Source organism: Xiphophorus hellerii, chromosome 9 (assembly GCF_003331165.1).
Source record: "Xiphophorus hellerii strain 12219 chromosome 9, Xiphophorus_hellerii-4.1, whole genome shotgun sequence".
Classification (NCBI taxonomy): domain Eukaryota; kingdom Metazoa; phylum Chordata; class Actinopteri; order Cyprinodontiformes; family Poeciliidae; genus Xiphophorus; species Xiphophorus hellerii.
In genome coordinates, this window is record NC_045680.1 from 19,936,465 (window position 1) to 19,956,181 (window position 19,717).

Sequence of the window (19,717 nt, forward strand, 5' to 3'; positions counted from 1 at the left end):
ATTACAACGCAATCTGAGCAAAAACATGAAAATTGTGTCTACATCCTTGATATATTTTCTATTTTAGACAATTATGGGAGAAAAAGAAACTCCCATAACTGTTGTGTCGAAAACTATTTGAAAGAAGTGAGACTAGACACCCTTTTAGTTTTGATTACCTTTGTTGTTTTGGTTTCTCAATATGAAGAAAGGAAAATTCAAAAATGACTCAAAAACCTGTATTAAATGTGCTTCTGTTAAATATGATGTTGATCTTGTACGGCATAAATAATTTACTAACATCACATTCTCCTTTTCTTCTCCCTTCCATGAAACCCCACCATCCTCCCCAGGTCATGGAGAGCACTTGTCCTTGTTGAAGTACTGACTCGGACACAGCCAGCTCGTGGGTGGCAGTAGAGGGGTGCATAGTCTAAGTCTGCTGGTAGTCATGTGTGAAGCTCTGGTCTGATGTCCACCCTTACCTCAGTGCTGGCCATGGACGGGGAGAACTACCTGCATCCAGAAGGCCCTCAGCTGAACAGCAGCATGTTCTCAGTGGGCGCCTCAAACATGGAGGCAAGTCATGTATCTGCATTAAAGCTGTTGAGACTCGTTGTTGAAATTCAGAATGAGAAATGCAGGAATCGCATTCATGTCAAGTGTTTCGGTTAAAATTAATTGTTTCCTTTAAGTAATTTCTAAAATGCACAAGCAGGCATCAGTTCAGACGACTGAGAGGTGGTTGCAAAAATAATAATAATAATAATTTGCATGCATTATATAGTAAGACACAGTTTCTATCATTGTCTCAAATTAAGTCAGACTGGATATTTATTTTATTTTCTTGAAATTCAGAAGTTTGCTTACAATTTATAAACCAACATCAATGTTCTTTTAAATAATTTAGGAAACCCCAAATAACGCTGTCTTGAATTGGCTTCTAACAGGTTAAAGTTTTAACTAATTTAAAGAACAGCTGGGAATTTTTTAAGGCAACTCATCAAATATTGTACTTTCTTCTGTGATACCCTGAAAAAACAAAAGTTAAAATCAGGTAAGATACTGTATATGATGAAGGATAGTGGATCCCCACAAGTCTGGTTCACTGATGTCTAAATGGCCGAAGGTGCCGCTTTCATCTGCTGAAACAAGTATAAGGGAGATCTCAGAGCTGCGAAGATGACAATACTCCAAAAGCAATATAAAAAACCCCAGACAATAATAGAAAAATAGAAGAAGCTTGTAATGCTGAGAATACCATCTGAACTTTGAAGTGTGGTAGTGGCACCATCATTTCTAGGTATCTTTCTGCAGAAGGGACTGATGGACTTCTCAAAACAGATAGCAACATTAAAGTCCCATATATACAAATTTTGACATCTCAAGACGTCAGAAAGTTTAAATGTGGACGTAAATGTATTTAAGTCACAGTTTCTCAATTCCGGTCCTCAGGCCCCCCTGCCCTGCATGCTTTAGGTGTTTCCCTTCTGCTACCCACCTGGATTGAATCTATGGGTGATCAACAGGTTTCTGCAGCACTTGATGGTCATGCAATCATTTGAATCAGCTGTTCTGGAATAGAGGCACATCTAAAACATGCAGAGCAGGGGGGCCTGAGGACCGGAATTGAGAAGCACTGATTTAAGTGCACAATGACCATAAACAAACCAACAAATTTGTTAGAAAGTGGCCTAAAAACAACAAGTCGATGTTTGGAGTGTCCCTCATGAATCCCCAATGTCAGACACACACACAAAAAAAATTCTAGGCAGAAGAGAAAAGGTGTGTGGTTGGGTACAAACCTGACTCAGTTACACCAGTTCTGTAGAAGTAAAGGGCCAAAATTCCAGCCAGCTGTTTGTGGAAGCTTGTGGAAGCACCTAAAATCTTTACACCAAGAAATACACTTTAAAACTGTTTAAAAGACATTGTTTCCAAAAAGCAAGTAGGTGTAAGTAAGCTTCTGAATTTGTAGAATTTTTTTTTTTTTAAATCCCTGTTCCATTATAGGGGGGCATTTTGCAATAGAAATAATTTTGGTAATTCTGTCATAAAACAAGGCAATTTTAGACCTAATTATTGTAACAAAAAAAGTTTTTGTTCTTTTGATAGAGCGTAAGTAAACATCTGGTTTCATCTGCAGGCATGTTTTCATGCAGTGATCAATTTTAAGATGCATCCAAAAGAACTAAGAGAAGGAAACACTGCATAAAAAAATAAATATTGCAAAATCTAAGGATAGCACATCATGATAAACTAAATTAAAATTTAAAAAATAGATTATAAAATAAGCTTCTGCCTATATTTGAAAGCTGACATAAACAGCAAGATTTTCAGTGCTGATATGTAGGAGCCAGAAATTTAATGTATCGGATTTTTTTTTGTTGTAACATGTAAAATAATCTTTAAGTCAGTGTAACCTCTTGAAGAGGAAAGCATGTTCTGATCTTGTTTTAACAAGAATTCATTAGACTGTTCTTTTTTACCGCTACTAAGTCTACTTAAATGTTCATTTCTAAATTTGAATTTTCAGAAGTAAAAACATTGACTTCTGTGCTGACTGTCTTACGCCTGAGGAAGTTGTGTCCCATCCACTCATTGATATTATATGCATCTACTCTGTGAGGGGCTGTGGTCACTTGTTGACACATAAATGTAAAGTTGCATGTCATCAGTGTAAATATAGTTAAAGTAAAATGTTGCAATGCTCAGTAAGCTAGGCTAGGGGGAGCATGCTGAATAAAGAAGATCAAAGAATGAAGCCTTGAGGAACTTCTCATATAACCTCATGTGATCTTTGTTTGCTTCAATTTATATTTGCCAACAGAAACAAAGTAGTTCATGTTTGACATGTATGATTATGACACACTTTGTGGTTTATATTTTTATACTTTACGCCTTTCCTAGCAAGAGAATAAATACCAAGTCTGCCTAAAAACTTTGACCATAAAATCTTTAATTAATTACTGGAAACAAAAACCCACCTTCCTAAGTAAATCACTGAAAAACTGCTGTCAACTTTATTCCTGTGAAACATTTTTGTACCGAGATAGACAGCAAAAATGGATAGTATAAATCACATTCTAAAATGTAGTGAAATGAAAACTGAATAAAGTTACGCCCAACATGATTCAGAATTTGACAGGTCACAAGTAATTCCATCAAGAAGTAGGCAGAAAACCAGACAGATATGGCTCAAAATATAACATTGTATAAAAGGAGCAAAAATTGTTTTTATTGCACGTTTTTAAAAAGGCACGTCTAAAATCTCTATACATCATTCAAGCTCACTTTTAACTACTCTTTGCATGTTTCGCTGGTGTTTTGATATTTTTCTTCAGTGAAGAGCACAGACTCATTCAGACTCGAAATCCTCCTCGTCATCACCATAATCTGCAATCTGCCTTCACAGATTCTCGGTCAGATTGAACTTATTCTTATTCTGTAGTTGACAAACACTTAGTATAATTACCAACTCCCCCTGACACTTTGAAGGTTTTAGCTCTTTATACAGTAAAGATTTTTCTTTTATGTTTAAATTTCAATACACAGAAGCACTTCAAACACTTTTCAGTAGGTTACTTGTCCGATATTATTCTGCTTGAGAGTGTTATGTTTACTTGATTGTTAATTGATCATTTACAAGTCTTTATTGACAGTGACTTTTATTCTTTTGTTTAATGTGAACCTGTGAAACTGCTATGTCAAATGCAGTGCGGTCCAAAAATTTCAGGCGTGCCTATCATTTGTGCCAGTGCTCCTAAGAAAAAATTTTAGACTAGAGACCTGAAATCAATAGAAAAAGGAAGCAATCCTCTGGTGGAAGTTTTGCAGAGTTGAAACCAAGGGGTTTTCCTTCCCTTTGCAGAGTATTATGAGATATAATTATCATATAATTTGATTTGACTATGCCAGCAGCCTTTAGGGTGTTTGCGCCATATTTCTTCATAACTTTGCTTGGATACAAAGTGGATATTTGGTTTCAGTATAATTAAAAAGAATATTTTTAAAGCCAAAGTCAAACTTAGTTTAAACTTCCCTCGACCAAAGAAATATTCCCTAAAATGTTTAACTCGTAAAAAAGAAGAAAAAAAATCCTACCATGTCTGCTTTATGTCTGAAGCTCCTGAGAATTTCTCAAAATATCCACTCAGTAAATTGAAACCACATCGGGATGATTGCTTCTGTGAAATTCTGTTGAATTCATTGAGTCACACAGAGGAAATATGGAACAAAAAAGATCGTTGTTCGAACTGCTTGGTCAAAATTTTTTGGTAAAAAAAACCAAAACAAAACACAACCATATTGACTGCGGACAAAACTATACTGACTTCTAGGTCATAACTGAGTGGATTTATCAAGTCCAAAAAAAATAGATGTTATTTTAACTGTCTCTCTATGTTTCAGAGTTCAATATTTACCTCCTCTGGTACCTGGGGACCCTTTTCTCAGCAGCCTGGATACTGCCCTATGCAATCTGGAAACCAGTAAGTCAATCTAAAATCACAACTCTCTTTCACAGCGCTTTCACAAGACTCAAATTCCAGTTTTGACAGCAAAAACATTGCAAGTGAAATAAAGTTTGACATTACACAGCAGTAAAATTTGACCGTTAGGAAACAGAAAGGAAATGTTTCAGCTTTTAAAGAAACGGCTACAAAATTTCTCGACTTAAATTTCACAAATGCGCCCACTTGGTGTGACCTAATGCTGTTCCCTCACCACCAGCTCACTTCACGCCAGATTGGTCTAATCTGTGAGACCTCTTTTATTTCCTGCTGTGGGCGGCTTGACGTCAGCCTGCATTTGGGGTAGGGGGTTGAGTGTTAGACTTCCTGCAAGTTAGAGCTGCTTGTGTGATCTTGCCACTAAATACGACGTGTCATTTTGAACACAGTGTTTATTAGTCAGTTGTTGTGTTTCTGTTTCCTGTGAACCGACAAGAAAACACTGCAGAAATCTATCTGAATGTACAGAAACGGTGCTGCTTTGCGCAGGTGAATGTTGGCCAACCGCCAATTTAAGTCTGTATTAAAGAGCATGGTTTATATGGCACAGTGCAGGTTTGAATTTTTTGTGTTAAAAAGGCTTGATATGGGGGCGTGCCGTGGTGGCGGAGGGGTTAGCGCGACCCACATTCAGAGGCAACGTGGCCTCGACGCGGCTGTCGCGGGTTCGACTCCCGGACCCAACGACGTTTACCGCATGTTTTACCCCCCTCTCCTTCCGCCTTTCCTGTCAGCCTACCTTGAAAAAGGGACACTAGAGCCCACAAAAACAATAATAAAAAACAAATAGAAAAGAAAGAAAAAAAAGCTTGATATTTATAATTTCTGCCTATGTTTGTCTGTGTTGTAATTTACTGTCCAGCAGCTGATTATTGTAATAAATAGCATTTTGTCCCATTTGCTGCATTTTTTAAATTACTTTTAATTCTTTCGAAATGGGCCCTTTACTTTTTCTTTTCTTCTTACTATGAATGATGAATTTTTTCTTCACATCAAGAGTTTCGTTTTGTTACTGCAATGTGTTTCTTTGAAAGTTATAACATCTGGTGACGTGAAGGCGCTTTGTGTGGTTTTCAAGTTCACTCAAAGTGGAGCTTTATGATGTCAAGCTCATAGTAAGGACCTTATCTCACTTTCTATCTTACTATGTACAGGAGAGATGCAAAAAAGGGTCTGGCTCAGAGAAAAATTTTGTGATTGATTATCAATTTCTTTTGAATTGGGCTAATTAAACCTTATCGAGCGCAATTAAAGTGAGGTAACCTTTAAAAAAAAAAGCCTAAAATTTGCATTATCTTCAATGGTTTTGCGTTTGTAAAATTTTTGTTTTCAGAGATTTCCTGGAACACTTAGGCCAGGTTTTTATGAAACAGGACAGAGCACATAAAGCAGTAATTTTTGTATGACTACCTTTTATTGTGTTTGCTTCTGGTTTTCTGATTCTCACGACCTTGTAAGTCCACCATGCCGCCTGATGCCTGGGTAACTTTGTACTCTCCTGTCCAAAGTAAAATTGGTTAGACTCAAAAGTGCAATCTTGCCTGCTCAGACTGTTGTTGAGAACGTGCAGAGGAGTGAGATGATCACATGACACCAGTGAGGAGAAAACATGCATGGGAAGTGCTATGTTTGCTCGAATGTTGACTTACAGTGCCCACTCACATCTGCAAAGCACATACTGTTCCTATGAATGATCATAAGAACCGTAAAGACAACTATATCAGCCTCTTCATAATTAATCCTCTTAATTTGTGTGTTAGCATTCAAATTGCTAGTCAAGCAGATCATGCTACATTATCGTAATTGTTGCTTTAGTGCTGGAAAGTGTTAAAACTTGCTGTGCAGCATGAAGCTGCAGCAGATCTTCTGATGTATTTTGTGGAACCAGCACCAGACTTCTACAGACCACAGAAACCTCTGTGCGTACTGTATGTGATCAAACACTATCTTTTTAGAAAACTGATACACTGTTGATAGTTTACATAGTTACATAACATATCATGTGTAAAATAAATGTCAGAGTTTTTAATTCTAGGCAGCTGTTGGCTGTTAATTTCCTACATTTTTTTCTTCCCTATCTGAAATTAAATATTGACACATTAATGTGACATTTTTCTCAATAAAGTTACGTTAATGGGATCAGAGATTTATTTTTTGATGTCTTCAAAATCATAAGCTTGCTTACATTTCCTCAGTATTTGGTACCATTGCCTTTGCTGGTATCACGATAGTTTGAGTTCTGAGTCCCATTTCCTCCTGACAGAACCGGCACAACCCAGGTTAGGGTGAGGGTCAGGTTTGTAGTCCGCCTCGCTCACACGAGCCTTCTCAGATTCTACTGAGAGGAAATAAATTATGTCTTTTTATTCAGTTGAAACCAGATATACACGTGTTTTATAAAGAGACCTGTAACCTTTTTTTTTTTCTGACATTAACTATAAACTAAATATTCCCTGTTTTAGGTCAGTCAGGATCAAGAAGATTTCCTACGTGCCAGAATATTGAGCAGATTCATTCCATTTTATTAAGTAGCATTTTATTCAGTTTATGAATTATTTTTTACCTTCTTTCAAAGTCATTATTGGTAAAAAAAAAAATAGAACCCTCCTGAGTACATTTGCAAACCATAATCTCTATGTTTATGTTGTTTTCTGAGCAAAAGCTTCTTCTTCTCTGAGCAGCCTTCCAGCCCATGTTGGTACAGGACTGATGTGTTAATACTTCACTTTCGGTCCAGCTTCGCCCAACAACTTCACATGGTGTTTTGCTTTTGTTTGGGGTTTACTCGCGCATTTCGGACCAAAGCATGTTAATCTCTGGGTCATAGCAGCGCCTTCAGATATCTAGAATTGAACCCAATGGTGAACCTGGCTGGTGGCGGTCAAATTCTCTTTATCTTGGCTAATCTGTTGTTATGATGCAACAGAAAGGAGCAGTGTGTGTAGGGGTTGTCATAATATATATCAAAAGCCAATTAATCATTACTGTGTAAAGCTATGATATCACCTGGACTCTCCCAAATTGTTTAAATGAATAGTAATCTTAGCACAAGTAAAATTTTGATTAAAAAACATGTATCTAAGGATTTGAAACTATCAATATGATGTAATTTTAAAACTATTATATACGTTTTAAAATTACATTTTAGGGTGCCTGATTAGCCAACTTGAGGCAGCCAGACAAAACTAATCAGCCAATATCAGCTTGTTAATGTAGAAAGAGTAGAAAGGGGAAAAAAATCATATTCAGCTTAGTAATATGTTGAAAGCTACTGCCAAATACAGCTGTATTTATTTTAGATTTTGTCCAAGTTAAGAATTATTATGACAAAAAATAAATTACGTAACTTATTATTACAAAGGACTTTAAAGTTTTATAATATTTTATGGCATTATATGCAATGAAACAAAAATAGTGATTAAAAATGCAAAGAAAAAAAAAGGAAAGCAGCTATATTGCAAAACAGTCCTCAATGACTGGGTTCAATCATATTTTGTGCATGCTGCACTTATTGATGATCTCATAGAGTTCATTGATGATCTCGTGGAAAAATAGGTCAAACTGCAAAAAGCCTCACATTACAAAGCCAAAGTTTTGATCCACGGTGGTGATAATGGGACATGTTGAAACTCGGTGGCAACTCCTACATTTGGTTTAAGCTCCTTCCTGTGTAATATTCAAAGATACTTCCTGCTCACACGCTTTCCACAGCTAAAACCAAAGGTTCGCGCAATGCATTCAGTTCCTATTACTAGAGCTTCATCTTCATGTTTGTGTTGGCTACAAGGAAGTGTTCTTCCATGGAACCTTAGCAGCTTTGTGTGTGCATGCGTGTGTTTGTGTGGGTGTGCTCCTTCAGTGGTGTGTCACGCATAAGCTACAACTTGATAATCATCACTTCTATGGAAGTAGTGCTTAACTGTTGATAGTCATTGGGATGAAATTTGTCCACAAAGGAAGAAATTCCTGCTGTCACCTTCCAAAACTGTTTTTTTTAAATCACTTAACCTTCACTGGAATTATAAATTAAATTTCCTGGGACTTATATTTCATTTTTATCCCGTATTCCCAGTCATTTCTACCTCAAACCTGTTTGGTTTTGTTAATTTTCCAATCAATGTTCCAAGAAATCACAGCAGTAATTTTGCTACATGACAGCTATGAAGATAAAAAATAGAGAAGTTTCAGTGCATAATTGCTTTTTAAAATGATGTGGTGCTTGTGCCAAGTTTAGAGATCGTGCACCACCAGAAAATAAACCGCTAACTGCTTTGGCTCAAGTGAGACATCATTGCTGAATGATGGGATTTTAAGCAATGAATTGTGGGTTTTAAAAACTGAGGGAAGACAACTTGTGGGACACAGAGAGGTCAGTCCATTGCTGTGCCTGTGAGCCCCTAACCAGCTTTGTTGATGAAAACTGCTGATACCTTGTCTGCCAAGAAGTTTTCTGTAATAATCATCCTCTGCTAGGGAAAGAAAAACCACAAAGGGGATTTCCAGTCTGGATGATTTTTACCAATCACACTGCGTTTCCTCCTTTGCTCTCCTTAAATCCATTAATCATCAGCAATTAACACCTGTGTTAGTGATTTTCCCTGTGCTGGCAAAGAATTTGTTGTTTGTGTAACTGTAAAAATTGTGGTTATTTTAATAGCTTTAATTTTGAACAGAGGTGCCATATATACAGTTTAAGCACAGACAACTGTAAATAATTTTTACATCAACTAATTAAATTTCTATATAGCAGTATTAGGTGGTCCTCTTATGGTGGTTAGGGTGTTTTGAAACCAAATCAATCAGTAACTGTGATCTCTGACCAGGAGTTTAGGACACAGGAGCCTAATCCTTTGAATAGCTTTGGCTCAGCTCCAGTTGTTTTAGTTTGAGCTCTGGTAGCTGATTGGATAGCAGGACAGTTTCACCTTTACGCTTCTTTAGTTTTGCTTTTGCTTTGAATGCTCACGTAACCCTGCTGCTCTGCGGATTTCTCCATAGGCTTGTGACTTATCGACTCAGTAGGAAACTGAAAACATATCATGTTAGAGGTACAGGATCTGATCGTTTGTGGCAGAAGTTAACTTGAGGCTCCAGAAGATGTTTGGTGTTCAGGAAACGTGGGTCTTGATAAAGGGTAGGAGCTCTCTCTGTCCTGCTTAGGTTGCTGTCGATGCCCGGCTATTGTCCTTATCATCTCTACCCTGTCTGTCTGGTTTGCAAATAGCCAAAGTTTCATTTGTTTGCCTCTTTGTCCGTTGAATATGCTGTCTATTCATTTGTTAGACAACCAGTCACCTTTTAACTACATGATTGAAACTGAACACTTTAGTGCTTTTTAAATGTAAGTTTTGTTTCTGTGACAATGAACTGTGTTTGGGATTCTTTGAAGCTGATTTGTTACCTGTCTTCTTGCTGCTAAGTATAGTTACCAAAAACTGATTTTGGTTTATATTTCACTGCTTTATAACGCAAGTAGCAGCTTAAACTTAGCTGATATCACTTCCCGTAATAATGAAAACATCAGCAAAGACTGTTCTGCTTCCGTACAATGCACTTTAAACCAACTAAATGTCAATTTCTTTTTGTCCGCAGGCAATACCACTTGAATAACAGCACTACCACCAACATTCCTGATATGCACATGAGCATGTACCCGGGATTCTCTGACATGGACTTTCCCAGCCTCCCTAAAAATGGGAATGGAGACTTCGCCCAGGTTGGTTCCATTTCACTACTATATTCATTGATCATCTGCAACAAAAGAAATGTAACATGCTGGGATTATGTGAGCAATATAAATGTGAATATGTCCTCCAAAGCAGCTTTCTATCAAGTGCTTGCTTTTACTTTCATGTGATGAGAAAGGGCCACACGTGTGACCCACCACCTCCTGCAGCTCATCTTTCATGTTCATCTATGACTGAAGTGTAACATGGTGTGTGCCTTCTTGCCTTTTTAGTTCATTTAGTTACAGTGACACTAACAGCAGCTACTGTGATGAGACAGATGGGCAAATTTCTAAATCCTGAATCCATTTAGGCTCTTGTCAAATATAAGCTTGGGTCAGTGAGTCTCAGTTTTTTGTTACACTATAATCGAATAGCTTTTGTGTTTAAAAAAAACATGAGAAATATTCCTGCTACTGCTGAAATTACAACATATTGATTGTTGCAGTTACAATAATATTTTTTGCAATTATTTTTGCCTGCCTTGATTTTGATACACAGACTTTAGTAAAAATATAAACAGCTGCAAAATTTAGTAGTAGTCCTAAAATGCATATTGCTGACGATATTGTTGTTGCTTTTCTCTTCAAACTTTAAAACCAGCTGATATCAGCTGGTCAAGTAGTTCAGCTTTTTGTGGCAGTAAAGTGTGTGGTGGGCAAATTAATAGATATGCCACTTGTAGCAAGCCATGTTTTCAAAGCACTATTACCTTAATAAGTGATGACGGATGCTTCTTTAGTTTCCACTCTGATATTATCTTTTGGCTTTTGCGACTGGGAATGTTTTCAAACATCTGAGTTGTTGTAAGCAAGTGACCTACAGCGTATAGTAATAGGTTGGGGAGGGACAGCACTGTCTTCTGTGGAAACACCGGTCACTTTGTCACCTCCCAAACACCATGAAGAGAAAAGCTATGGAAACCCTGGGGCTACCGTAGCTTCACTGTGTTGTGATTGTCAGTTCCTTCACTCTAAAGAAAGTGAAAAGTTGTGTTTTACTGAGTCACACTGACAAAACAAGTGAGCAAAACAAATTAAAAAGCACGATTTCTGAGACCTTAATGCAACAAATATGATGAATAAAGTACAGCAGCTGGTCAGGGCCCAGAAATTAGGAACTGTTCACACACTGTTATTCCATCACCTCAGTAAACCACATTCACACTCCTGAAGAAGGTCTGTAAAGTGTTTCTTTTTCTTTTAAAACACAACATGAGTTGACTGTTATCTTAGACTGATGTGTGCTCTTTTTTGCCTGATTGTCACTAATCCTTTAAATAATGCAGAACGTTCCAAAAACCTTAACCATTGCCAATCTAAAGTGACCAGTTTTCCCAACATGTTTACGTTTTTACTGTAGGAGGCAGTCAGAGGAAATTCAGGGAGCTGAATAAATAATTTTTTATGCAGTGAGGTGACAGCTGTAAACTCTTTGTCCCTTTACTTCCACAACACCCACTTTTAACTAAGCACTCGCATGTAGAAGTGTAGAACATGGAGGCTGTCAATACTAATTGATCTATATCCCAGTAACACCATTTTATTTTCTCCTGAAACCATTTGCTCCTCCAAGGTAGGAGAAAACCGGAAATTAAACTTGCAGGATTGCTGCAGTTATCAACCCAATGCAATCGTCTGGGCTTTCTTGGATAAGTTACTTTTTCAAATTTACTGGATTTGATTGTACTGTAGTATAAATAATAATCAAAATGGTCTGTATGATTAGAATGTATGGGGATAAATCTTATTGGCATTAAACCAATAAAAGTTTGGACAATTCTGGATTCTATATGCATATGAATTAGACTGATTTGCTCTGATTCAGATTGCATTTTTAATAGGTCCTATTTCAATTAAAAAGAAAAAAAATCTAACAATATTTATCATGTTTGCTACATCAGAGCATTGAGTTTCATAATGTGTCCAAGTCCATTACATTAGCTGTGTAATGGAGAATCTAACAAGTCTTTCACCAAGTCTCAGAGGATTTCGCTGTTTATGTTGCATCTCAGTGACTTATGCAGACAACATGATCCGTGTGTTGGTATCGTTTCAAGATTAACCCGCTTATTCACATTTGAGCAATACTAATATCCAAAAGTGAAGCATTCTGCATCAGAATTTATGTTCCAAATATTTTGTTTACAACCTTATATGACCGACACAACAATAATGATCATGCATGTTTTTTCATATTTCTTAAATAAAGAAAATCAATCAAATTTCCAGGTGCAACCACTGAAACTGTTTATTGTAATTGGTTTAGAGAAGTGACTCCAAAGTTGAAGCAGAGCAGCTTCACATCGCTTCAGCTTCCAGGTGTGTAAATGGGTGTGATGCTTGACTGGAACAAAGTGCTAAGTTATTTCTAGAACAAAAGCAACATATGAATGATTTCAAGAGAGAAAAGCAACGCGTCACCCTTGTCACGTGGATCGATAATGTGGGGATTCCCTAGTTTCACATGAGCCTGTGTAGTTGTGTCCGGCTAAGTTTTTTTCTCCTAAAGAAGTCATTTTATACATTAGTCATTCAGGTTGAGTCATATTGTATTCTACATTTGACTTTATTTGTAAAACAGTTGCATACTTTATTTTAAACTTTTCCAATTTTGGTTGGTGCATTCAAGCTCTGCCTTCTTGTGCCTGTCAGCGTCTCTGTGAAGGAAAAAAACAAAAGAAGAGACGTTTTGTGCTTGTGTTGTGCTTTCTCAGCTGTTCTCGCTGCATTTGGACACATGGCGTCATGTGAGTCATGTAGAGAAAATGTAAGTCATGGGGTCATCATGACTAATAATGCCGCACCTCACTGTCAGGCCATTTTCTTCCATTTCATTCCCACCATTTGTGCCAGTCCTGCCCTATTTTTCCCTCCTTCTCAGTCTGCTGTCTGGTGGCATCATATCTACTGTCTGTTCAATCGCCGAATTGTAATAAAGTAAATATTCAGAGTTGTGTGGCCGGGTCGATTGGTTTATGAGGTTATTTAGTTTATCAAGTGACGTTTGTGTTTACTTCCATCTCCTCATCTTATTTACTGCAATGGGGTCATTAGGGAAATCTCTTTTGGTTTGCATGGCTTCCCACAGTGTGAGGGTTTGTTTATGCATGCACCAGAACTCATTTCTGGAACCACGGTGCTGCAGTCTGTGGACAGAATGTGTTTCCTTATATCTGTTGCTTTCAGAGGTTTGTTTTGTATTACAACGAAGAGGCTCCCCTCTATGTATACACCCTAAGAATTACTAGATAATAGATTAACAAGACAATAATTGAAGTGGCATATGAGGACACTGGCATATAAATCAGATAATGTGAATTTGTTTCAGTTATCTCCATGTAAAACTGCGTAACACTGTAATATAAAAGGGTGTTGGTCAGCTCTGCCATAATTTCAGGCAATTATATTCAATGTGTTTGAAAGTTTCTGCTGAGTCTGATTGAAAAGGAGATTGTTTTATTTGAAAAACTAATTAAAGATAATTTATTCACCAATCAGAAGTTACTTTTCAAGTATACAACCATTTCGAAAACAGCTTTAAAAGCGCTTAATTTTTTTTTTCTCATATTGTTTCTACATTTTGAGCTGTTTATCAAAACTAATCAAAGATATAAACTTCAGGGATCCCTTATACTCTAATATATTCTGAAATCCCTCTGCTGGGTTCAGCATTTGAACTTTTGTTTCTTCTAAAAAAAAAAAAAAAAAAAAGACTGCCAGAATAAGGAGCACGTTTCAAAATCCAAAAGTGACTTTCAAAACAAAACATTTAATTTGTTGTTGACTGGTGTATCACTTCTACCACGATAACATTTTAAAATTGACACTAGCTGAGAGGTACCTTGTAATAAACAGCCCACTTGTGGCTCAAAACTGAGCAGAATGACACAATTAATTGACTAACAAGCAGTAGTTTGTTAAGCACCCCTTCATGAAAAGGGAATGAGAGAAATTCAAATGTCTGGCTAAATCGTAGCTTTTGTATAGAGTTACCAATATTTTTTATGAATCTGGCAACTTGATTCTTTGAATATTGACAAATTTTCTTTCAAAAGCTTTTTTTTCTGCATAACATGACATAAAATACAAGCAGAAAACTGTAATGTGAAGGATGCAAAAATATGTGAAAGGTTCCTCCATTAGCACACTAAAAGCAAATAAAATGGTACACTCAATATTGAAATAAAAAAGACTATGTATTCATACATTAGATTAAACTGAAAATGAACAAAAATAGGACCTTTTCACCCATAACTGCAACTCAAAAGGAAAAAGAATCTCTTTCTATTACTACCTTTTACTTGAAATGAAGTAATAGACATGCTAGTATTTCCATGTAAGTTACAAATTCCTTTATTTAATATATGTATTACCTATGTCTTTGTCTGGTTGAAGTATTATTTTTTTATTTAACCTTTATTTTACCAGGATTAAAAAAAACAAGATTAAAAACTTCTTTTCCTCTTTTTCAATCTGAAAAAGGCTACTTGATTCATTTAGAAATCACCATTAGCTACACACTTAGTAACTAAAACAGGGTAAACTTACATTTATTTTGTCATCTGCACAAACTCTGCACATTGACACACTGGCACATAATTCATCCTTGAACATGGATCTAAATGCGTCCCTGAAAACGTCTTCTGGAAGAAATGTAGTAAACAGACAACTTGCCTAGCTTCAAGTAGCTTTAGAAAATCTACTTTGGGTTCATCTTTACTGTCGACATCACTGCTTACATCAACAAGTTATTCTCAAGTGCAGCCTGTATTACTTACTGTTGAATCCAGTGTACATCTTGTTTAAACACTTTTAGCATGACAGACTGGCGCTACAGTGTCTCTGCTGACTGTTAATGTCTTCTGTGAAGTCAGAGTGTTGTGTATGCGTGAGTCTCGGTGTGTTAAGTAGGCGTACATGTTGAAACGCTTGTGCTCCTGCTCTTTATGTGCATCTGTACATCAACAATGAGGCAACAAACTTAGTGTTATATCATAATTTCAAGCGGCAGTAGTAGCTGTCGCCATAGTAATAGGTGGAGTAGTAGTAGCGGTGGTGGGCTGCATAAAAGCAGCTACATTATGTAATGCGTGCATGGTCAAAATAATTAGGTATTGAGTTTAAATACTTTAAATACATTTAAAACTACAATAGCTAACTTATAAAAATATGTTGGGGTTTTTTTTGTTGGTTTTTTTTTCATAATTTTTAAAACTAACAAATATGCAAAATTTTGTTAGTTATGAGATAAATTGACAAAATCTAGCTCCTGTGCCTCCTCCAGAGGCCTCTTCAGAAATAAACTGCTTGACCAGAAACAACCGATCAGAGTCAGGAGGATGGTCCTAGCACTTTCAGTCATGCTCGTGTACGCGCTCCTCATACACAAGCAGCACATACCTTGCAATCACAGGAAAACTGTTTTTCTGCCCTCATCGACGGTCATGCTAACTGCTGTGTGAATTTACAGCAGGAGCTGTAGCAGATCACAGAGAAGGGGGAGGGTGTGAAAAGTGAGTAAATGAGTTTTATTGACAGTGCTAATACCCTTTAGGATAAAATTGAGAAAAGTGCTACTTAAATGCCACAGGAATGATGAAATAATACATCACTTTATTTCATGATACACTATGCAGTCACTCCAGCTGCACTGATGAAGGATTACTTACCTAAGCATTCTGAGTGCTTGGAGTGGCTCCAATTGACTGCTGCTTTCTGATTAATACAGCTAATAATTATTCCCACTGCCATTGGGGGGTGTCATAGAGTTTCATTCTCAGACAGTTTACTTATGGAGAGGGGAGAAACTTACTATTTCCTGAAACTGTTTCCCCATGCTTAAGGCGAATAAACATGCATTCTTTTTAATCACCAACGTACAGAACAAGGTGAGAAATTTCCCCAGTAATAACACATACACAAAGTAACCTTTGAAATAAGAGCCACTCCAAATTGCAATAAAAGGATTATAAACCGTGGAAAGTAATTATTGGCAGAATAATATTTAGCATAACATTTTAAGGAGACTATTTTGTGTAGAATCAATTGTAAGGGGGGAACAAAAGTAAATTACAAAAACAACAATCTGAAAGAACCAACTGTAAAATCGATCACATGCCTCTGTGGTTTTAAAAGAACGGCACACTTCTTCACAGTCACATCTGCATACCTGCCCAGGCTTAAATGTGGTTTAAAAACCCTAAAAAATGTGAATATTTCTGCAGAGAATGTGAGTCGTTGCAACATTTACTGGAAGACAGCTGAAAAAAGGCAATTCACTCAGCATTCTGGCTAACCTCAAACAGTGAAGAACACTTTGTAAGCACAGATTTTGACATATGCAGTACATTGCATGCTGTATGTTTTTGCATGTTACTCAGCAGTATGCACATATAAACATGGTCCTTTTAGGGTCTTTCTACAAACTATTCTTCTTTGTTGTTCCTCCCATTTTTACACTCATCTTTTTGCTCTGTGCGGTTCGAGGAAGAGTGCATTTGCATCAGATATCCTTTTACAGCTCTTTTCAAGTTTGCAGGATATATCACATTTAAAACAGCTTGTTTTTAGCCGACCTTGCTTGTACAGCGCACTAACAGATGAATAATGTCTTTCTTTGTGACAGTTGCTCATACTGTGTCCCTACGTAGATTTAAAATGGGATATAATTCCAGCACACACAGGAGTAAAAGAGAAAACTGCTTCAGAAAACAGGAAGACTCTTGTGAGAATACGTAAACAGAGGTTCCTGTAAAAGCAGCACTAAGTGTTTGTATTTGAAAACTCCTGCAACTCTGCAGACATTCTAAATGCAACTTGAAACTTTTAAGAAATATCTTTTTAGGTGCAGTAGTCAATCATTCTTGCATGATCTTGTGATCTTACTGATGATCCACAGGTCCAATACGCAAAAAAAAAAAGAACAGATTTTTAAAAATTCAGTAAATGCATTAAGCTGAAAACTCCTTTTCTCATGTGTTACTACATCAAGAAACAGTAACATTCAGAATAAGGTTCCTGACTTCCTTCAAAAGCGTCCATTTAACTCATATGTATAGATTAGATAATCTTATAATGACTTTGTTTTCTCTTGGACTCAAAACTACAACTTCACTCAAAAGATGCTAGATGTGTTCATTCAAGTCTGCTCAATACAGCCTTGAATTGTTTGGTAATGGCAATTAAAACATTGTTGAAGCGGAAAAGAAATCTTTATCCAACTGAACACTAACACGGGCGTTTCTTCACATTTTTCCAAGTCAGTGAGGACTTGAATGTGTTTGTAATTCTGGGCTACTTCCCTGTAGGTTAGTCAAACAGAAAGTGTTTTTAGTGCCCCGGTTTGAAGGAGGAAGTTAAAGGTTAATTTGAAAGTTGATAAGCGTGCTGTTTTTGTGGAGTTACACGTGATTTACTTTAGCTTCAAGATGCATGTTAAATTTGATCTCAGTTCCCACCCTTGACATGTATCTCGTATGTTAAGTGGATTTAGAATGTATTTTAATCCCAGTTTACAGTTGAGGAGTCGTTAATTTCTACACTCATTGTGCACTGTGTTATATTTGGAGTTTGAAATATTCCTGGGTTTATTAAAAGATATTTTTTCACATTGATATTAATACAGCAAAGTGTTGACAGTTGTGCCACTTGCTCCACAAAATACAAAGTACCAGAAGTTTTGCAAGGCATATTTACAAATATCTAAACAAAAATAAAATTTTGCAGGACTTAAGAAATGTAGATGAGATTTTATAGAAAAGTGTCATTACAGATGCTTTTTTTAACCTTGTTCAAACTATGTATGCTGTTATTTTTATTCTTTAATGCAATAAGGTGAGTGCTTTGGCTGTTTGAGTCTAAGGAATCTCATCAATAGTGATTTAGTGTTCCCTGATGGCCCCCGGTGCTCCTCCAAACACACGAATATACGCACACACACTCACACACAAACTACTGAGAGGATTCCCACTCATAGAACGATGACACCATGGATAGGCGCCACGCCGCCTCTTAAGAGTCTGACTCCTCTTCTGTCCAGCAGAGATGGACATTACAGGACCTCACCGTCCCAGCTTGATATCATTTGTTCCTGGAAGCTGACTGCACAAATGGACCGACTCCTGTATGAAAGAGACAAATTGCATTATTTTAAATTCTTATTTACGAGGATCATAAACAGTCAAATTGCTTTCCCCACCAAGAAAAACTGATATGTCATCCTTGATCAGCGTCTTGGATTTGTCTGAATTGTCCAATTTGCAAAAAAAGAGAAGATTCCCAGAATAAGCTTTTGTGCACTTGTATGTCTTTTACAATCACGCCCTCAGTTCCAGTAAGCAAGAATGACTTTTTATGATGAAGGATTTGTCTGTGATTGTGTATACTGGCTGATGCATGCAAAACTCTTCCTCAAAAGGAAACTTGCAGTTCACCCTGGACTTGTTTCATTCACAATTTTAAGGCTTTTAGAATATTCTTAGAGGAGTCACTTCTACATTTTGAGCTCTGCTGTCTTTAATCATAGATTTTTATTAATGAGACAATATTTTGACACACTTATTTCTAAATGAAATCTGCTCCTGGATCTGTGTTTGGATGCTCACATTAGTGACTCACTTCTTCTTTTATTTTTTAAAACACGCTCATCAGGTATTACTTGCCTTTCCGCGTCTGAGTTACTGACAGAGATTAAAATTCAAATTAATTGCAAGAGCAGCAGACTCTTGCAATTAAGAGTCTGAAATTGAATATTTGCAGACAAAACAAAGAAACAAAAAGCAGAGGCACAGTCTAGTGGGGAGTCAGTCTCTAAATATAATAATCATTAAATGGTGGGCCAGGCCCATTAAACATAGCTGTAAGCAGCGCTGTGTGAGGAGCGGCCAAGTCCACAGCGCAACACTGTTTACACTACAAATGCGGTTGAGTTACACCATGTACAGTAAAATGGGCCTGACTGCCAGTAACTCTAGTCACTTACCAACAAAAGCATCATTTCCTGAAAGCTCCTCCCCTCCTCCCTCCCCTTTCTCCCCTCCCCTGCCCTCCCCTGCTCACTCACTCACTCACTCTCCAACCACCTTTCTGCACTCAAATGAACTAGTCCACAATCACTATTAGTGAGTCCTCTCTGTCAATACCTGCCTGTGTCCCTGCGAAGCAGGGGAGCATGTTTTAGACGTGCCCGTGTCTCTGTCTGCACCTGTGTGTGGTGGGGGGTTTGAGGCAGATGTCTGCGGTGAGCCAGGGAGAAGCAGTCACAGGGCCAGCCAGGGTCCGGGATGGGGTGGTAGCCCTCCAGCTGTGAGGTGGTCACCGGCGTTTTGGCTTCCTCATGGAAGTGACTGACGGATTCAGGGAATTGAGGTGAAGTAGGAGCTTATGTTGTGTGTATTTTCACCCGTGCCGTACCGTAGCGGTTGGACCCATGTCTCTCATGCAGCTCTGGACTAAATTATACGCTCAGCTGGGACGCCCGCTTCCCAAGGTACGGGTTCTG

At 37.4% G+C, this 19,717-nt stretch overlaps 1 protein-coding gene across 1 annotated transcript in view; it reads left to right on the forward strand.

Annotated features, from left to right (window-relative positions):
- The first annotated feature begins 450 nt into the window (after positions 1-450).
- sbno2b (strawberry notch homolog 2b) overlaps positions 451-19,717 on the forward strand; it is a 51,588-nt gene continuing 32,321 nt past the window's right edge. Inside the window, exons 1-3 of the mRNA XM_032573233.1 lie at positions 451-558; positions 4,390-4,469; positions 10,083-10,206. Coding sequence (XP_032429124.1) covers positions 451-558; positions 4,390-4,469; positions 10,083-10,206 — 312 coding nt within the window. The remainder of the gene's footprint in view (positions 559-4,389; positions 4,470-10,082; positions 10,207-19,717) is intronic.